The sequence below is a fragment of the Opisthorchis viverrini genome (genome assembly GCF_000715545.1).
Source record: "Opisthorchis viverrini unplaced genomic scaffold opera_v5_290, whole genome shotgun sequence".
Taxonomy (NCBI): Eukaryota; Metazoa; Platyhelminthes; class Trematoda; order Opisthorchiida; family Opisthorchiidae; genus Opisthorchis; species Opisthorchis viverrini.
This window is the reverse complement of record NW_008751944.1, coordinates 322595-343401: the sequence shown is the minus strand read 5'-3', so window position 1 is coordinate 343401 and position 20807 is coordinate 322595. Positions and strand designations below refer to the sequence as shown.

At 44.1% G+C, this 20807-nt stretch overlaps 1 protein-coding gene across 1 annotated transcript; it reads left to right on the top strand.

Annotated features, from left to right (window-relative positions):
* Nucleotides 1–1014: 1014 nt before the first annotated feature.
* Nucleotides 1015–7078, top strand: T265_09563 (hypothetical protein; the record flags this gene model as incomplete). Its single annotated transcript, XM_009175671.1, has 4 exons — nucleotides 1015–1081; nucleotides 5580–5638; nucleotides 6698–6898; nucleotides 6947–7078. 4 exons carry the CDS (start codon nucleotides 1015–1017, stop codon nucleotides 7076–7078), a joined length of 459 nt encoding a protein of 152 aa, XP_009173935.1.
* Nucleotides 7079–20807: the final 13729 nt, after the last annotated feature.

Genomic DNA, 20807 nt, shown 5'->3' with positions numbered 1-20807 from the left:
CCTGAAAAGAACTACGAGTGCGACTGTTCAACTTGCAGTGCCACAGGGTCTTGGAGCACTTTTGAAGTGTGCTCACACTGCAATTACTCTTAGGTCCTTCATCGTCTAATGCCGGTTATGCTTTCCTTGGAACATGGACCGCTGACGCTAAGCTGTATGTAACTAAGCTCGATCTTTGCATTCTGTCCACTACTTGATAAATGCTTTACTATATTTGGGGAAATGTTAGGTCCTTTGTGATACTTGTCCCGAAGTAGAAATTTGAGAAATGATGAAAACCGACTTCGGGATCTGGGGAGCCTTGTATTCATACTGTAATCACACCAGAAGTGTAGAAAGCGGTTGCAAGCGTATTACCTGGAGTTAATGGACTATGGAACCATAAATTGGTTTGGGCACCACCACCATCGTAAGCTGGATACCAACTGATGATAGGATCAGCGTCCCTGTGGTTTATTACTATCCCGTGCGCACTGCTTGTATCCGTGCTGAGTTGTCTTAGTGAGTTAGAGTTATAAAGTTACTTACATATCCAATTGAGTGGACGAAGTCCTCTGGAGGCTGAAAGTGACATCTATTGTTCCCGTTCTGTATGAAACCAGAATAAGAACGCCACCAGATTCAAATTGGCCGGTTAATCTCAAACTGAATAAAATATACTGTATTCGGTGTTTCATTTTTTTCGTAGGATGCCAGCAGGTTAACACCTGTGGTCCGGGGGTTTCTGTTTACTGCTTACGAGTAGTTCTCATTAGCTGGAAGTTTAAGGGAGAGGTCTGGAAATATTTTTTCAATACGAAAAGAGGGTGATGCATTATGACACATTGCGTTCTCTCTCCTGAAGAAACCGTTTTTAATTGGTACCGCCAGAAAGCGTCTTTGATGAGTTTTACTGTAATTCGCTCCAGATGACCAGTGCGCAGTTCGAAAACGCACGGAGTTTTTTGGACTTCACTATAGATGTTATCCTCAGTAGTACATGGCCTCTTTATCTCTGCAAGACGTAACAGCATCATGAATTCACTGAAATACGAGTACATTCATATTCTGTCTTCTACACTGTTAAAATTCGAGCCACTCGGTGAGTAAGTCAAATCCAAATGGGGTTTGTGACGTCGACGGAGTGAGTGAGGGAGCCGGTGAACTCTGTGTTTCCGATGGTAGGTGACCGAAGGTGGACGAACACACACAGCTGACTGTCGAAACCTACCCCAGTCGGTGACTGGCCTTATTTGGAACCAACAAAAGCAGAGTGCCCTGAAGCAAATGTGATTAAATTCACATTGGTTCCGCTCAAAAACGTCCCCTGTGACGAACGAAACATTTGCGCTTGCTTTAGAACGAAGAAAACTTTCAAACCAACGACACAACCTGCGGTGGCAACCCGTTTACAGTTGTTTACGCTGAGAGCGAAGCGAAATTTCAGACTTATTACCCTATTACCATGGTATCAAAAACATTAGATGAACAACTGAGATCATGATATCATGTACAAGGTTCCGGAAGGCACGAAACCGTCGGTAAAAAATTGCAAAATCGGCTCTGGTTTCGTAAAAGGACCTTATTCTCTTGGACGTTTTGTGACAGCGTTGGTTACAATTAATCTCTGTCGGAAAGTGCATGTCATAATTTCCAGGGTTTTAATTCGTTTTCTAAATTTTCCTGAAGGAAGCTGGGGCTGCAACACCACATAAAAATGAAAGGAATCTGGACATCATTTAAACCAGTTCGGTCTTGTCCCAGAATAAAATGGAATAAGAAATTCGGATAGTATTATGGGATTCCATTCGACTACCAGACCAGTTTCTCACCCTTTCACTGGCATTCACGCTCATTGGTCTCCTTCATGTTGGCTTATCAAACGACTCACTCACCGAACGGTCTTTATTCGAGCTGTCTGGTCGATTCTACTCAGGTTTCTCCATCCCATGACTTCACAAGCATACCAAAACTACTGCATTGTTATATTTTCTCGCTCTGGTCTCTTTTCCACACCCAGTCTTGCAGGATTTCAGGCAAATAAGTTGAATACAGGCTACTCGATGAACGGCTTGTGCGAGCGACCCATATGACGGAGTGCACTGAGCGTGCTGGTTTGAAGCTGGGTAACAACCTACTATATTACCTTCGTATGGATTGTTATGCTTCCTCGTGCCAAGATTATAAATTCAATTTCTTTCTGCCTGAAGAAGCCTGAGTTGGTCTTACTGAGTTTCAGATCCCCTCAAAGGTCAGGTCCAGACTGGATTTGCATAGTCCGTTTCAGCCGAACAGGCTGTTCGACCGTCACTTCACGGAAGCATCTTTTCATTATTCACTGACGAAATACTAGTTCACTGTGTGTGTATGAGCAAGATCAAGCTTTTTTTAAATCGCGTTGTGCATGGTCAAGGTTATTTTCAGATTCTTGTGATGGTAATTTCTGTGTAGAGTTAAACTTGACCGAAAATGAGTAAGTTGGCCCCAGTTACTCCAGAGTATGGTTGTTCTAAATAAGGGCAGTGAATTCATCCATATGCCCCGTCCCGTGTAAGCTCAGCTTAATAGGGGGTAGTAACTTGTTTTGAACAGTGAATGTGAACTCAAACTTGTCCACATCGCTGATCTGTCTTAATTTTGTGAGTGGCCACTCGCTTAGAAAAGAACCACGTTGCGTCATGGTTCCAGGTATTATCCACCCCTATCAATCGAGGTTAGTTTGAAATGAGAGAAGATGAATACACTGGCGGGGTTATTTTGGTATAACCGCTAATAGCATCATAAATCTCAATACAGAAAAAAAACAGAAATACCGACATCTTGTAAGTGCAAATTCTCACTAGAGGATCGGGCGAAAATAGCTTCAATCAGTCGGTCAAGTCTGTTGTTTTCAGCCATGTTACGGGCCTAACAGTGCTATGAAATCCTACATATAAACTGAAATCCTACAGAAACATATAGTTAGAAAACCTTATGATTCCCAGATTCCTCACACTCTATTTCGTTTAAACGGTTGCATTAAGAAGGGTTGCTTTCTAACTCAGTAGAAGGAAATGACAATCCCTGTTTTTCAATTAAAAAACAGGCGTATTGGTTATACCAAACACTGACTGCTAGTTGGTAGACCGCTTTTGAGGTATTATGGGAGAGCCTAAAATTTTCATGTAACATCTGAGTGTTTGTAGATGTATCCTACGGTTCAACTAACTAACTAACTAACGATCCAACTGACGAAACCTTTTAAATCAGGCTGTCAGCAGCACTCGCAGTTCGGACAGGGTGTTCCCTCCCTCGAACTATTATGATGACTACTGGCTCGGCATGCCGTCCATCGGAAGCTATCGATTGTTTTGCTGGCGTGCTTGGCCAGATCCCGTCAACTTTCTCGCCACTGTCACGTCGGTGTATTGTTTGTTCCAGCTCATGTGTTCACCCGATTTGGTTGCACTGGTGCACTATTGCACTCGAGCGACAGGAAGTTTGTGTTCCTTACTTGCACTCATCTGTCGCGTAGACGGCGACACTGATAGTCGTCCATGCAACTGTGCACCTCTGTTCGGCAATCAGCTTTGCAACGAAATCTTACACCAGAACGAATCGATTATTCATTGACTTTTAGCCCGAAAATTATATTTTGACTGCGTTACTCTGAGGATGATTAACTGTATCGTCAGCAGTACATAACGTTGATATGGACTACACCGTATTTTCCGCACATCATGAGCAGAATCGACTGTGACTTTCGGTGTGCCCACAAATAGAAACGAATTGGAATGACATGCTGTGTATATGGTACAATCAATTGAGAATTGGAATTCATAGGTTTTCACTCCAAAGTAACCACCGGAAAGCACTTACACGCAATGTATCTTTTAAATTCAGCTCATAATTGGCGCTTATCAGATCTGCCCTGATATATGTGAACGTTTTAAAAAAGGCCATCATCATCACCATTGAAAGAAACACGTAACACAGGCAAGTTTGCGGTATCTTCCGAAGCGAATTTAGACCAAATTTAGCTTCGAAATCTAAATCAGGCTACGGAAGAAGATTTCGGCTCTGCAGGCCCCCAAACTTGAGTGAAGCCTTCAGGAAAACAGTCCAGATAGGCCACATTCAGTGGATATCACATCAAGTTAACGGTCTATCTGCAGTTAAATAACTGTAATCAAGCACACAATTGTATTTTCCCCCTTATACCGGCAGGTTTAAGAGGTAAATCAAACACAAAGTAGGAGGTTTCGTTATGTGGAGTCAACGGTCTCAAGTTTTTGACCTCTTCGACAATTATAGGCGAATGTGGACACTGTGATGTTGCGTAAACCCGGGCCGTAAGCACATGGTCATGGACAGCAACCTTAGAGTAGGACAAGCGAAAGTGACACAACAGACTACCCACACAGCTAATGAAAATTGCCCGACGGGCGACTAACGACTCCACATCACAGCTTACCCCGCTGGACTATTTGGATTTCAGTGTCAGCAGCTTTATCAGACCTAATCTAGTTTATCGACCGACTGGAGTGCCATGCATTCGCTCGCCACAAAGAACAATTACGAGCTGAAACAGTTTGCGCTGACTTACAGCTTGACGAATGGTTCTTCAGCTTAACGCCCCCATAACACAGTACAGGCCAGGCCACTTGTCTAGTCAGATAACTGAAGCTGGTTGAAAAGATTCAGGCACCTTGTACATACAAGGTAGATGGGTGACTGGCCGTCTGTCCGTTGTGTTGTTTAGGTGGCTTAGTCTGATTCGGGTGGTTTAGTGAAGGCTAGATTTGCCCTCGATACTTTTCTGAGGACGGGTGGTGCAATCTTCATTGCTGTTATGTTACTGGGCATGGTTCAGTCGAATCCGCCCATGTCTCGTTCAGGTTGGTTTTGAGATCGTTTGTACCTGCAGTATAATATCTGAGAGACTGTCGCAGACGAAGAATAGCCAGCTGTGTGCAACCAAAACGTTGATTATTCTCTGTCCTTCTCCTAACACTTCATCTGTTACGGAGGCGAAACACTATGGTGTGTAAGTAGAAACAAGTAGTGAGAGGAAACGTAGTACGGTGTTCTACGTTAGGATGGATTCGAATTTCTGTCGTTATTTCTTCGTGCACGAGGTCGGTTTTTCGGCTTGGATTCAATAAACGATAGCAATATTGGATTCGGATCACGCAATAAGAACGAGAGTGGTATGTGTGGGTCGCAGAGTTGACCTCTCTAAAACATGTTGAGCAACCGTTTGCTGGTCTAGCTTTACAACGTACGGTGATTAACTTTTCACGTTACTCGCTTGCTGAGTAGACCTTATCCAGAAAAAAAGCTCATTTTTGGGTTTGCTGTCGTTTGCATTCGGTTGGTGCAAAACTGATGAAACGAAGACAGTACAGTGAACTGAATATCAACTGGTCCCGTTGAGGATCCGGACCCTAGATATTTAGGAGAGTCAAACTGTCATTGGATTCGCTTTCGGGGGCACGAAAATGCTGGAATGAGTATCTAATCTATATTTTGGGAAAGTGTCGGCTAGAGTCGGTTGGTTGTTTATAAGTATTGTATTGAAAGACGGAGCGGACAGACTTTGTACATGTAATGAAATTAAGTCTTGGTGAACACTCACGGACAGTCAACGGTCGGTTTCGCCCTTCCTGGGGCTCATCGGGTAGGCACCGTCCTCGAGTTTCCTTCAACTTCATGTTCTAATTGAACCCCAATTGAACGAAATTAGCGACAGGAGGTTCAACGGGGGACTCAACTGAGTTAATAGCCTATGCTATTCTTCCACTGAATAAGCTGCACAAGTGCTGTCTGATGCTTCGTTTATTATGATATTCCAGATAGCACAATCAGACCGCCTTTGTGCAGCGTATTCAGTTGAAAAATATCGTAAGCGAGAGACTCAGGTGATTCTCCAATGAAAACCTAATTGAAATATAAATGAGTGTAGTAGGTCTGTTCAGCTGTGAGGAATGTCCGGATTAAACGGAACCTTGGCGCATGATGGGTCAATGTCAACAGATGACACGTTCTATGAACTCGCTGTGTATTCCAGTGTATGCCTCCTTCGTATGGCATGGCAGCTGGGCACCGAAAGGGTGCTGCAGCTGACGATTATTTTATACGCACGAAGCTAGTTTGTGAGGAGATGAATCTTGCATGTTGAAGATGTGTCCAAGTGAAGTCATCCTCTCTCTGCTGCTGTTTTTTTCTCTCGATAGGTTTCATTTGTTAGTACAGTTCTTCTTTTCGTGCATCCATTAGAGAGCAGTGGGTTGCAACTATTCAACCACGCCTGGTCGAAATTGTCATGTGTCTGGAAGCAAGATATTCATCTTAAAAGCGAAATACGCTTTGCCCATGGACACGCTGTCAAATCACTCGTCTGGTTTCATCAACAAAACTGATCTCGCTTTTTGTCCTTATTCGGCAGTCTGATATTCATAGTAGCATAGACAGGAATCCCATGGAATACAGGAAGCCATAAATAGTTCCCGGAAGCTAATTAACTTCACTTCAAAGCACCCAGCCTTGTCAACATTGGTAATTGAAAGGTCTTGGACCTGGTCATACAAGTATTCAAATTGGGTCTGCGTCTGTAGATGATTTATTTTTTCTTGTAGAGTTTTATGATGCGGTCCCAGAGATAAAATTTCCAACCAATCCAAATTGAATCTTACTGAAGAATGGATGTGCTTCCTGAATTCCCTATTGAAAGTCACAGATTTGTAATTTTTCTGGGATGAGTGGTCGTTGTAGATTTCCCAGCATTTTAACTAGGATAAATTGTACGGTTACTGTGAATGACATTTCACCCAAGGTCATCATCATCATCGACAGCATGACATCAGTGTTCAACACCAATGCTTCAGTGCCGTACAACCATGATTTATTTGAAAGTCTTACTGTACAGAAAAGGGTAAAGGTGGCTGGCTAGCCTAGCACAATCATTCCGAGGTGCTTATACCTCCAGACATTCATTCAGACGATCTGGATAGAAACTGACAACAAGAACGCCACTGACATCGGTTGGCAGCCATATGTTGTAGTGTCTCCAACGAGACACAGTGAGGATCACGCGGTTCCCATCCTGGAAGGCGAGTAGCACCGAAGCACCCAGGCATTTCGTGATCTCCTTCATACTCCTCTGCCAAATCAAGGGTTGGTCATGTTGATCTGTCCAAGGCCGGTTCTACAAGCAACATCATTAGTTTTTGTGATTTATCGGTTTAGCCGATGCACTGCAGTTCATCAGAAGCTTTGAATACTCGAGTATCTTTTCGTATCTTTTCAAAACGTTTGTGGAGGATCTGATAATTACCAGACTTATGAGGCTTTGGTTCGAAGACGATACCTGTAAAGCAAAACCACCTATACACTGTACCATTACTGCAAATTCCCAAGCCAAGTCGATATAAATGGTCATCAACTAACTTGTAAATATGAGGTGAACCTCACAAACAACCATTGTGATAAAATCTTCGAATCTTTAACTGTTAACTCATGGTACATTCCCATTTGCCGAGGTCTTTCAATCCTGGCCACTATTCTATGTGTTCGTGTTTTTTCCTTTCGTGAGAATACGGTGGCCTCAGGTACACATTCAGTTGAGAGATCCAAAATTTGAAGGCTGGAGTACACAATAGGGATTCTTGTGAAAACCATGTTGGTTGAAGATGACTGACTTCTCAGTTCTTTCTGTCGATCCAACTGGGCGTTTCATGGGGTGGTACATGATATGAATGGTATGTGTTCGTTGGCTTGTTCGCTGAGCTGGGCAATTTGATTGCAAACGTTTCATCATCAATCGAGATGACATCATCAGTGCGTTATTGGGTTGTGCACAACCACCAACCCACAGCTACGCACTATTACGCTCCTCAATAGCGCACTGATGTTATTAGTGCAGCTCCTCAATGCGCACTGATGTTATTAGTGCACAGGTGGCCATAATACAAAGCAGGTGTATGCACTAATAAAAGTTTTTAGCATGGTTGACAGTGGTTGGTTGCAACACGTATAAAAATAAATACAATGCGAAAGTGGGAGCAAGTAAAAAAAAGAACTTATCGTATGTGAGAGTCCCTTGGTGAAAGTCCGGACGGCGGGAACGTGTTTCCTCCGCAGTTTGGCCGCTACATGTATTCCATGATTGTCCGTAGTTTCGGTGTTTTGCTGACACCTTGCTCCCTGAGCGCGCGTGAGCCTGTGTGTGCTGACCGTGCTCGGTGACACCTTGCTCCCTGCGCGCGCGTGAGCCTGTGTGTGCTGACCGTGTTCGGTTTCCCTATATGTAGGTCCGTTTGCGTGTACGTGGGTGTGTCAGCACATGAGTAGTTGCGACGCTCGCTAGGCCGTGCAGGCAATCGATGTCTGATGCGTCAGCTTAATGTGACGTGGTTTGTGAGTATAACAAAGACAGGTCTCGTGATCCAATGAGCGACTGTGAGCTGAACAGTCAGGTATGTGGGTGACTGGGTGGACACAATGTCAGCTCGATTGGTGATGAAACGTTTGCAATCAAATTGCTCAGCTCAGCGAACAAGCCAACGACCACCATCTACGCTACCTGAACTACCGACATTTTTCTCTATAGAAAATGGTATGTGTTCTTGAGCGGTAGCGCTAACTGGGTGAGATGACATTATCCCTAGAACCATGGTAGTAAGGTATTTAAAGGCACTTGAAGGTGTGACCTTCCCTTTTGGAACGAAGTGATGAGGAAAATAAAGTCGTGCAAAAACTTACCATTACTCGAATGAACGTCTATGCATTCTACCACTCAATATACCCTGAACATAAGGCCTCAAATGGGGCGATGAAGTACACGCTGATTGTGAAAGTATCAAGCCTATTGATGCAACTAAGTAAGTTGTGCCATTTGGGGTGAAAACATTCAACACCTCATTATCCTCCAACAAGAAAAGACTTGTCCTTCGGAAAAGGTTGATTTCTAAACCTCAATTCTTTTAAATTTCATTCACCAACAGACGAAACTGGTCTTCAGCGCGTTACAGCGCAGTTCCGCAAAATGTTTTAAGCAGAGGTATTATGGGCCTGATTACCATACCCGTCAGTGATGTTTTTAAGGTCAGGTGGAAACGGTATGGAAGAATGCCAAACAGAAGGCTTAAACACGCTCAGTGTCTTCGTTCGTCCTTGCATAAGGATTTCAGACGGTAACTTTTATTCCGGTGGTATCTGTTATAATACATGTATCGAATCATCTATGGGTACTGTAGTACGCTGTAAACAAATTTCTGTTGGATACTGTGATCTACAATTGAACACAGCGCATTTTTCTTGGGTGATTCTTGAGCATCAATGCGCCACTCAAATTTTATGGTACTCGAGCTTTGTGGTGATCACATGCTGTAATATGGTGCGTAGGAAGGTAAAGTTAGTGGTTTCTCAAATAGAAGGTTACGTGGTTACACAGAACGAAAGCATTTAATGGTGTTCAAATGAGATGAACCAAATTAATCTCTGACTGAACTTTCTGTGTTCTATACAATTCAGTGCAACAGATTTTATTTCGGTACTGTGGTAGCAGAAGCAGAATGCAGCCAGCTCACTATTTTGAAAGACACCGCTCCAGATCAACAGAAATGTAATTGTATTTTGGCGGCCACTTACTGAGGGCGTCCCACAAAATTCCAGTGTATAAGCAGGATAGAGGTAAAGGTGCACTATTGCGCATTTGTACATGAATTTGGTTTGACGGGAGACTCAACAGAATACCAGATGAATTACTCGTTTATGATGCTCTCCGTCAACTCAACAACAACGGTAGCCTAATTTTTCATTTGGAACGGTATTTGAGATATCGCAGTGTATTCGCTTGACCACGTCTGTGGGGCAGTGAGTTTATAAGTGGCTATGGGATTAGGTTTGTGGATTCTTCCACATCCCTTTAGGACAAACCACCCGAGTCGATCCTTCTCATCATCATGATGTTAGCCATATTGCTGCTGCTAGATTTCCTCATTTATTCTTTATATATATATATATCACTGACTGATTATTTTAACTAAATATCAGAAAATATCTATTACGCTTTCATATTTCATAAAACATACCATGGACAGTCCCAAATAACCAGCTGGCTAAAAGGGTCTACAGGGACAGAAATATTCACGATTAATCAATGAAAAGGCTTTGTTCAGTCGACCAATACAGGTGCCGCGAGTCCCTCTAGGATTGCATTCATAACAACTTATTAATAATAATAGTAATGTTATTAGTGGTTTGAAAAAACATGAATGAAGAATAGACTTTGCAGCCACAAAACTGGAGAAATGAGATGGAGGTATCCCAAAGCAATCATGATGCGCTATGAACTGAGTATCGAATAGCGTGATCCGTTCGACAAGTCTATGACAGTTTCAAAGTGACCTGTATATCGTTCGTTGAGCACAGCAAAGCTCAGTCGCAGTTGATCAACTATGTGGGTAAATGAAAGGGTAAACTTTACTCTCCTCGTCCGACTACATTCCATAATAACAGGGCACTGCGACAAAATGCCCTCTCAGTGTTTTGATCAATGAGGCATGTTTTGTCGGATGCAGAATTGAGTTGAATAGTGGCACCGCAGCTGCAAGCGAACGGTTGATCACAATATCTAGTAACGTTTAGGTAGATGGACGAAACCTATCGTGGGTTGTCGACAAGTTTTCAGCAACATTGTGAGTAATGATCCTTCAAGAAACTCCTAGTGAGGCACCTCGAATAACGTACCAACTGAAACGAGGTGGCCTTTGAGCAGCATTTGAAGGAAACAACAAACGAGAAATTCGGTTGGGATTTTGTTTAATCTCCCGAAGACACCAAATTGGCTTGCAAATAAATGTAGCACGCGATTTGAATCAAATAATTCAGATAACATAGGGTTTTGCGGGATATGTATTTTGTTCATATTCACACCAATCCCGTTTGAACGGTCGTCCTCCGGTTCTGGCTTAATTATTCTGGTGAGTCCACACCAAAGGGACTCGAGTTTCGCTTCTATTAGAGCTCACCAGCAATGCATATTCAATGGCCTTGACCGGATTTGAACCCCGGACATCTGACATGTGAGGCGAGCGTGCTACCACTGCTCCACCAACGTACGTTGGACGGGTCTGAATCTTCACGTCTGGACAGGTGAACGTGTTCACGCTTGGGCGATGTGACTGCTCGTGCCCAACCAATCGAACGACAGCCCAGCAACTGTCCTGGTTGTGACGATCGATTGATCCGCCAGTCAGATGTCCTAATTATTTCTTACGTTGATATAAATAGCAAACGAACGACGAACTATCTGCGAGTACTATTGAACTGTGGCTAGTAAGCCCGACTGTGACTGTCTTCTCAAAGCAATGCAGCCTCCACTTACCCTGAATGAAAACTTCCTGGGGATCTCTGTAAATGATCCGTAGGTTTTGGCTATCACGTATTCCTTTGCATGAATTGTTTTACCACGCTCCAGACATCCGAGGACGTTTAATGTGGTGCAATAGCACACCACTAAACGTCTCGATTCACAGTGTAGCAAACTACTACCACTTTCCACCTCAGTGAGGATTTCAAACAAAACTCGCAATCAAAAGTTAAAGCTTTTCCTCATGGGAGGTCGTCGCCTGGATACGTACTGCAGTAGGCTGCTCCTGGAAATTTCATCGATGAGTTGCAGACTTTTGTCTCGACTATCGGCCTGAACCAGTCGATGTTTTTACCCCACTAAAGTTCAATCATGTGTGTAACAAGAAAAATTGGTTAAAATGAGTTAAAACAAATTCGTGAACGAAAAAAGAGGAGATACACTTTCATCCAGTTAGAGAGATGATCTATTGTCCCACACCTTTGTTGGTAGTCCATGAGCGAACGTTTCTCTTCTGCTGCATGTGTGACCTCTTTCGAGCCCTTTTCAACATGGTAAGCGGAAGGTGTGTGTGTGTGAGTTTCGAATGCACAGCATTTTGGTATGTTCCATCGATCATCATTCGTGATATAGAAAAATGGTTCCGAATTTTGTGTGGGATCACTTCACAGATGCCTATCTCAGTCATTTCAACCATAATGCACTCGAGTGCCTCGGCCTTACATGTTCAGGCCGGATCGATGTGCACCACCCCATACAGCACAAAGGCAGTGGAGCTTGAGGGACTGGCTCAGAAAGGCTCTGCTGGCTCGTCCACCAAAGTCCGACCAAGTGGGCTAATTGCTATTGCGGCCGGAGAGTAACTTGCAGTAGTTCAGGGCCAGTAATAATTCAAGGCATATGCACTACCTCTTGACTAAAGCCCAAGATAGTTAGATGCAATAATCAGTAAATTACTTGTAGCTAAGTTAAAATAGATACCGGCAGAACTAGCGCGAGTGTAACAGTACTTTTAACATTACATACACAAGCAGAACTCAGCTGCAGCAAAAGTTACTTCATCAGTTAAGAACACCGAGTGGACGCTTTGTCACAGTCCTTGGTCAATATTGGATGTAATCAAACGAGAAGACTAAGATTTTCCCTTTCACTTCTCCACAGTTGATCAACTGCGACGAAGCATTGTTGTGCTAATGAACGATCTACAAGTGGCGTGGAAACTTTCACGGACTTATTAGACGGATCATGCTATTCGGTACCCAATGCACAGGCTTCACAGTGCGTTGTAATACCGCCTCATTTCTCCAGTTTTGCGGCTACAAAGTCCATCGTTCATTTACATTGTTTTTTACTTCATATTTCATAAAACATACCATGGACAGTCCCAAATAACCAGCTGGCTAAAAGGGTTTACAGGGACAGAAATATTCACGATTAATCAATGAAAAGGCTTTGTTCAGTCGACCAATACAGGTGCCGCGAGTCCCTCTAGGATTGCATTCATAACAACTTATTAATAATAATAGTAATGTTATTAGTGGTTTGAAAAAACATGAATGAAGAATAGACTTTGTAGCCACAAAACTGGAGAAATGAGATGGAGGTATCCCAAAGCAATCATGATGCGCTATGAACTGAGTATCGAATAGCGTGATCCGTTCGACAAGTCTATGACAGTTTCAAAGTGACCTGTATATCGTTCGTTGAGCACAGCAAAGCTCAGTCGCAGTTGATCAACTATGTGGGTAAATGAAAGGGTAAACTTTACTCTCCTCGTCCGACTACATTCCATAATAACAGGGCACTGCGACAAAATGCCCTCTCAGTGTTTTGATCAATGAGGCATGTTTTGTCGGATGCAGAATTGAGTTGAATAGTGGCACCGCAGCTGCAAGCGAACGGTTGATCACAATATCTAGTAACGTTTAGGTAGATGGACGAAACCTATCGTGGGTTGTCGACAAGTTTTCAGCAACATTGTGAGTAATGATCCTTCAAGAAACTCCTAGTGAGGCACCTCGAATAACGTACCAACTGAAACGAGGTGGCCTTTGAGCAGCATTTGAAGGAAACAACAAACGAGAAATTCGGTTGGGATTTTGTTTAATCTCCCGAAGACACCAAATTGGCTTGCAAATAAATGTAGCACGCGATTTGAATCAAATAATTCAGATAACATAGGGTTTTGCGGGATATGTATTTTGTTCATATTCACACCAATCCCGTTTGAACGGTCGTCCTCCGGTTCTGGCTTAATTATTCTGGTGAGTCCACACCAAAGGGACTCGAGTTTCGCTTCTATTAGAGCTCACCAGCAATGCATATTCAATGGCCTTGACCGGATTTGAACCCCGGACATCTGACATGTGAGGCGAGCGTGCTACCACTGCTCCACCAACGTACGTTGGACGGGTCTGAATCTTCACGTCTGGACAGGTGAACGTGTTCACGCTTGGGCGATGCGTCCTTTGGACGGATCTGAATCTTCACGTCTGAACAGGTGAACGTGTTCACGCTTGGGCGATGTGACTGCTCGTGCCCAACCAATCGAACGACAGCCCAGCAACTGTCCTGGTTGTGACGATCGATTGATCCGCCAGTCAGATGTCCTAATTATTTCTTACGTTGATATAAATAGCAAACGAACGACGAACTATCTGCGAGTACTATTGAACTGTGGCTAGTAAGCCCGACTGTGACTGTCTTCTCAAAGCAATGCAGCCTCCACTTACCCTGAATGAAAACTTCCTGGGGATCTCTGTAAATGATCCGTAGGTTTTGGCTATCACGTATTCCTTTGCATGAATTGTTTTACCACGCTCCAGACATCCGAGGACGTTTAATGTGGTGCAATAGCACACCACTAAACGTCTCGATTCACAGTGTAGCAAACTACTACCACTTTCCACCTCAGTGAGGATTTCAAACAAAACTCGCAATCAAAAGTTAAAGCTTTTCCTCATGGGAGGTCGTCGCCTGGATACGTACTGCAGTAGGCTGCTCCTGGAAATTTCATCGATGAGTTGCAGACTTTTGTCTCGACTATCGGCCTGAACCAGTCGATGTTTTTACCCCACTAAAGTTCAATCATGTGTGTAACAAGAAAAATTGGTTAAAATGAGTTAAAACAAATTCGTGAACGAAAAAAGAGGAGATACACTTTCATCCAGTTAGAGAGATGATCTATTGTCCCACACCTTTGTTGGTAGTCCATGAGCGAACGTTTCTCTTCTGCTGCATGTGTGACCTCTTTCGAGCCCTTTTCAACATGGTAAGCGGAAGGTGTGTGTGTGAGTTTCGAATGCACAGCATTTTGGTATGTTCCATCGATCATCATTCGTGATATAGAAAAATGGTTCCGAATTTTGTGTGGGATCACTTCACAGATGCCTATCTCAGTCATTTCAACCATAATGCACTCGAGTGCCTCGGCCTTACATGTTCAGGCCGGATCGATGTGCACCACCCCATACAGCACAAAGGCAGTGGAGCTTGAGGGACTGGCTCAGAAAGGCTCTGCTGGCTCGTCCACCAAAGTCCGACCAAGTGGGCTAATTGCTATTGCGGCCGGAGAGTAACTTGCAGTAGTTCAGGGCCAGTAATAATTCAAGGCATATGCACTACCTCTTGACTAAAGCCCAAGATAGTTAGATGCAATAATCAGTAAATTACTTGTAGCTAAGTTAAAATAGATACCGGCAGAACTAGCGCGAGTGTAACAGTACTTTTAACATTACATACACAAGCAGAACTCAGCTGCAGCAAAAGTTACTTCATCAGTTAAGAACACCGAGTGGACGCTTTGTCACAGTCCTTGGTCAATATTGGATGTAATCAAACGAGAAGACTAAGATTTTCCCTTTCACTTCTCCACAGTTGATCAACTGCGACGAAGCATTGTTGTGCTAATGAACGATCTACAAGTGGCGTGGAAACTTTCACGGACTTATTAGACGGATCATGCTATTCGGTACCCAATGCACAGGCTTCACAGTGCGTTGTAATACCGCCTCATTTCTCCAGTTTTGCGGCTACAAAGTCCATCGTTCATTTACATTGTTTTTTACTCCACTGGTGTAATGACAAAAACGGTAGCAGCACAAGCGGAAACCGCACTACCCGCATCGATCGATTGGATTCAGCCGTTTCAGTGAAAATTTCTTTCCCTGTAAGTCCTTTTAACCAACTGTCTGGGACTACGAATATTTTTATGAAATATGAAAGTGTGGTTAACATTTCCTGACGTTTATTCAGAGTAATAAACAAATAATCGATCTGCGTGTATGAAGAAGCTTACGCCCCACGATATTTGTGGAAGCTAACAGGATCGTTGAAGCTTATTTCCTGACAACTCTACTTATCTGTCCATATGTTTTTTTGGTAGAGAGAACAGAGAAATTTGGATTCGCAATCAATAACTGGACCACAGACATCGCCAAATTTATTTGTTTAAAATGTAATTTATTACCCTACCCTATATTCTAACTGACTTTCCATTGTAGTTAGTTTAGCGACAATTTTTATGAAACTTGTTTGGCGTCCTACCGAAGGCTTTGATTGTTTACAACTGACTAAAGTTCGAGACTTTCGCTACAAAGTATATCGTGATATTTTACTTGCCACTCGTCGTGCAAGTGGTTGTACACGTGTTTTACTCGATGAGCTTGGCATACGAAATGGTACACCGGATATGACAACGGGGATAACAAAGTAATTTGTGGAGGCTGTGATCAGATTTATCATGATGCTACCTGTCACCTCAGACACACAGTCACCTCACATGAGCGAATTTTCATCCAATCATACAGAAAAGCCATGGCCAACTACAAGAGGCACTCTAGTCATCGTCTGCATTTAACAGTCTACAGAGTGCGCATGGTAACCAATAAAGGGAAGAAGGCCTTCGCTGCGGAGTTATTTACTGGAAAATGCCAACAGACCGGTTACAGACCATTGGACAGAGAAGCAAAACTCTCATTTGCATCTTATTTACAAAAATTGAACATCCATGTTCTCCTGAACGCGTCCTCCTGAACTTTCCTGGATATTTATTGACTCCAATCATTCATTGCTCAAACCCAAGCAAATGTTACAAAGCGACGCCACAAAGTTCGCAACAGATCTCCCCTTTTCAAGAGGCGCAAAGCGAAATTTCAAAAATAACACACTACTCGCGTGCCTCCCCATCAGTAGTATCACCGCTACACACCCCACCCTTTAAAGGTCGTTCGCACGCCATCGATTTTCACTAACCTTAGTCAGGTCGGCTTCGGTAGCGGGTCTAGTCAGCCGCTCTTCGGGTTTATCATGCCACTTGCGAAGCTGCGTCCCATTTACTCATTTCGATCCCCGACCATCTTGAATCGTATAGACGTTCCCCCGGTGGTCGGTAACGACAAACGGCCTTTGCCATCGACTGATTGGCTTCCGAGACCCCAGTCTACTCCATGAATTCAAAGCAACCATGCATGTGAAATATACAGTCGTCCGTTTGGCTGGAAGATGCTTAGACTTCAAGAGCTCCTGGCGCATAACGCATCAAAGTCGTTTACCATGTTCCTCATTAAAGACCACTTGAGTGTGTATCTTCAAAAAACCTTACTGTGATTCAGAGGTTGTCACACTTTAGTACTGTTATTTGACAGGAAAATAAGTTTCGGCTTGTGACCGTATTACACGTATGTACGGGACGAATCCAAAGATCCACGGGTTATTCGATGTCACATCTTCCCTCATTTCACATGCGCATCCCGTCGGATTTCGTGCACAGTGAACTGCTGAGCAACCCAAGTTGGTGGTCCAGTGACGTGCTCAGAACCCAGTCAGGGTTGAAAAAAACAGGACACGGAGTATGGGTAAAGTCCGTTCGTGTAGTTAATCCAATGGCCGCGTATCTGTTATTTCCAAGCTTGTAAGGAAGGTGCGCAACTAGCTTGCAACCGATTCGTCCCCAGTCAATGAGACATCGTCTGTAGGCGAGTGAATGCGCACGTCACCTGCCTCCACGAGGCTATATAGTTTTCGAAAAATATCCAATAACCTCTCGTGTGGTTCGCTGATTGGCATACAGCCTTCTTGTAATCTTGTTGACTGGTTCACAATTTGCACTACATAGTGGCCCGTATACCGCGTATTCTATTGGCTTGTAGAATAAACACTTTGAGGTTTTTAGGTCTACTGCTTGATCGCTCCTTTGCTGGCTTGTGTTACGTTGTGGTCTTTATTCCTAGAATTTGGTTGGCTGTTACGGCGATTTCTAGTTTTAGTCGCTTTTTTCAATCTTATTAGTCCGTCCGTAGTTTGTACCGCCATTTCACTTTTTTGAATTTGATTGGGCGGTTGCACTTCCTCGTTTAGTGTAGGTTTTGGGTTCTTTTTAGTGGCCGATTTGTTTGTGCTCGAGCACTTAATCTGATGCCTCCCCTGGTTGAGGAGTCATCCTCGATACATTGATTCAATGCTAGTCTAGTCCGCTAGATTTTTGTGTCTGCTTCTTCTGTACACGTCCGCTCAGTTTTTCTGTGCAAGCTTGGGTTATGTCGTTCTTTTGCTGTTGCTGATCGATAGGCCGGGTCGATTTGAATGTGTTTGTTTTTTCACTGGAGTACCAAACTTCCATGAATTCACGTTTTCTTTGCTCGTGTTCAGGCCAGTATGAGAACGTTACTCCAGTCGAATTTGTGTCCATCCTGATATTCGTGCACAGAGAAGAGTGAAATTGGTAATGTCTTTCGGCTGCAAGCTTCTGTTCATTTATTCCGATAGAGAACTCCCTGTTTGTTCCACCAAGTGTCCGTTTCAGTTGTCTTGCTGAATCTTGTGTACAACGTCGGTCCTCAACATTGAGTCCAACTGTCACTTTAGTGGCACTCTCCGTAGGGCGTTCGCAGGCATGTGGGCCAGAGTTGTCTCATACTGTCGTGATCTTTTTGCATTCTGCTTGTGCCGTTGAGTGAACCAAATTGGGTTTCCTGAGGGTCAGACAGCGGAAGTCTCCGACGTACCCATTTATTCGAAAAGCTTTGTATAAGCGACTCGCTTCCCGGACTTTTGACACCGTAGTGATGCAGTGCGTCACATGCTTCAAAAGGGTCCGAATATAAATTCGTTTGTGGCACTCTGGATGGTTGCTGTGGTAACTGAGGGTATGGTCTGTATGTGTCGTCGTCTCTCTGTAGACTTCTGTCCGTAGTTGTACGTTTCGGCAATCCTGTCAGGACGTCTGAGAATGCGAGCTTCTCATCAGTTCCTTCCCAAAAACGCTGTTCATTGGTATACTTCATTGTGTTTGTCCACTTAGCGGATCCATAACTTGGGGCTTATTTCCGGAAGTATAATCCGTTCCAGTTTTAGCATTACAATTTCTTTAAGAAATCTAGAAATCATCACCATCGAAAGCATGACATCAGTGGAAATCATCAGAAAGCATGACATCAGTGTTCAACACCGATGCTTCACTGCCGTACAACCATGACTTATTTGAAAGCCTTATTGTAAAGAAAAGAAAAAAGGTGGACGGGGAAGGGACTTAGTGCTAGCTTAACACAATCATTCCGAGGTGCCTACACCTCCAGACATTCACTCAGGCAATCTGGACAGAAACTGACAACAAGAACGCCACTGACATCGGTTGGCAGCCATATATTGTAGTGTATCCAACCAGGCACAGTGAGGATCACGCGGTCCCATCCTGGAAGGCGAGTAGCACCGACAGTACCCAAACGTTTCATGATCTCCTTCATACTCCTATGCCAAGTCAAGGGTTGGTCACCTCTCTGTTTACGCCACTCCAAATTGGGCATGGAAAACAGCACACTCTTCGGCAAACGATGGTTCGGCATATGTAACACATGCCCCAACCAACGCACCTTCTGGTGCTGGACACATTCTTCAATGGAAGTACCCGTTACACAACCGAAAACACGCTTTCTAACTGCCTCGTTACGGATTCGCTGACACCAACCCACACGAGCTATGGTTCTGAGACAACGATTGTCGAACACCTGAAGACGTCTCAGGTCCGCTGCTCGAATAGGCCAAGTCTCACAGCCATACAACAAAACAGCCCGTACTGTAGCTAGATACACACGTCCCTTCAGATTCAGAGATAAACCATTCTGACGCCATAGGTGTCGCAAGTTAGCAAACGCGGCCCGAGCCTTGCAGATTCGTGCATTCACCTCATCTGTCACACTGCAATCAGAACTAATACAACTTCCAAGGTACGTAAAACGCTCCACAACTTCCAGTACCTCTCCCTGGATTGTAAGGGGCGTGGCGGAAGCCTGGAAGAAGACAGAATATGAACCCACAGAATAAAAAGGAACAATCACACAAAAATATGTCATCGATGAGATCTGTCTTTTAGGATGAGACCTATGTGATTCACCATTTACCAGGTGTTCACATTGACAATTACTACCCAGATCGTCTGGGTGCGCTACCTAACACGCGATTTCTCTAGTTCACCCATCCTTCCTTTAATATTGGACTCTGAAAAATTTAACACGACTGTTTGGTCGTGCATTACCAGTGCTCCAGTCTGGTGAAACTGTAAACATGTACAGCTTTGCTGAGTTATGTCATATACCTTAATAGATGTTTGAAGCCATTTCAGAGAAAAAGAGGTTGTTTCGTAAATAAATGCGAATGAAAACCACAATGAATTACGAACATGCACCCAGCAAGCTCACCCGAGCAGAAGACAACTGACATCTCTTCGAATGCATAGCACGGAGCGAGATAACGGAAGCTCCTTCATTGAATGAATTTACTTTAATGCATGAATGTCTTCACAAGGGAGACGAGAGACTGACAAGGCTACGGCCTTCAGTGCCCGGTTATCATTCCACTGTCGTGCTCAGCCTTGGCAGGGGGCGAGATGGCTTAGTGGTAAGATCGCCAATTTACTGACCGGAAGGTCCGTGGTTCGAACCCGACCTGTCACTCGACTTTCGCTGTCTAGGCTTGGGCAACCTGGCAGTATCCCAGCCCTCGTGCTTCCTTCAGGTAGCATGGCAGCTAGGCATCGAAAGGGTGCTACAGCTGAACGATATTTTATCAGAACCGGCAACCAGAATGCCTGCCTCATGAACTGCTGTTAGCGGATCGAATGTCATCCGCCGTTCAATGTCTGAGCTTTTAGCTCGCCACAGCAGAGCATTCAGGGCGTCGTAAAACCTGTCTTTGTCGGTGTCAGAGCTGCAATCATTCGGGGCATAGGCAGACACGATAAACAGACATCTATCAACTTGCCGCCAACCCCTGTACATCCCACCGCAGCAGCCTATGGATCTCCAGAGGTGCGTAGCCGGAAGCGAGTGGAGACTGACGGGGCGGTTAACTCAATCACTGTGCTTGCATCTTGAATTCTCGTTTCTGAGACACAGCACACATCAATGCCAGGCGAGTCCAGTGTGAGTGCAAGAGCAGCTTGTTGTCCTGCTTGCTTCAGAGTGCGAACATTGAACGCGGC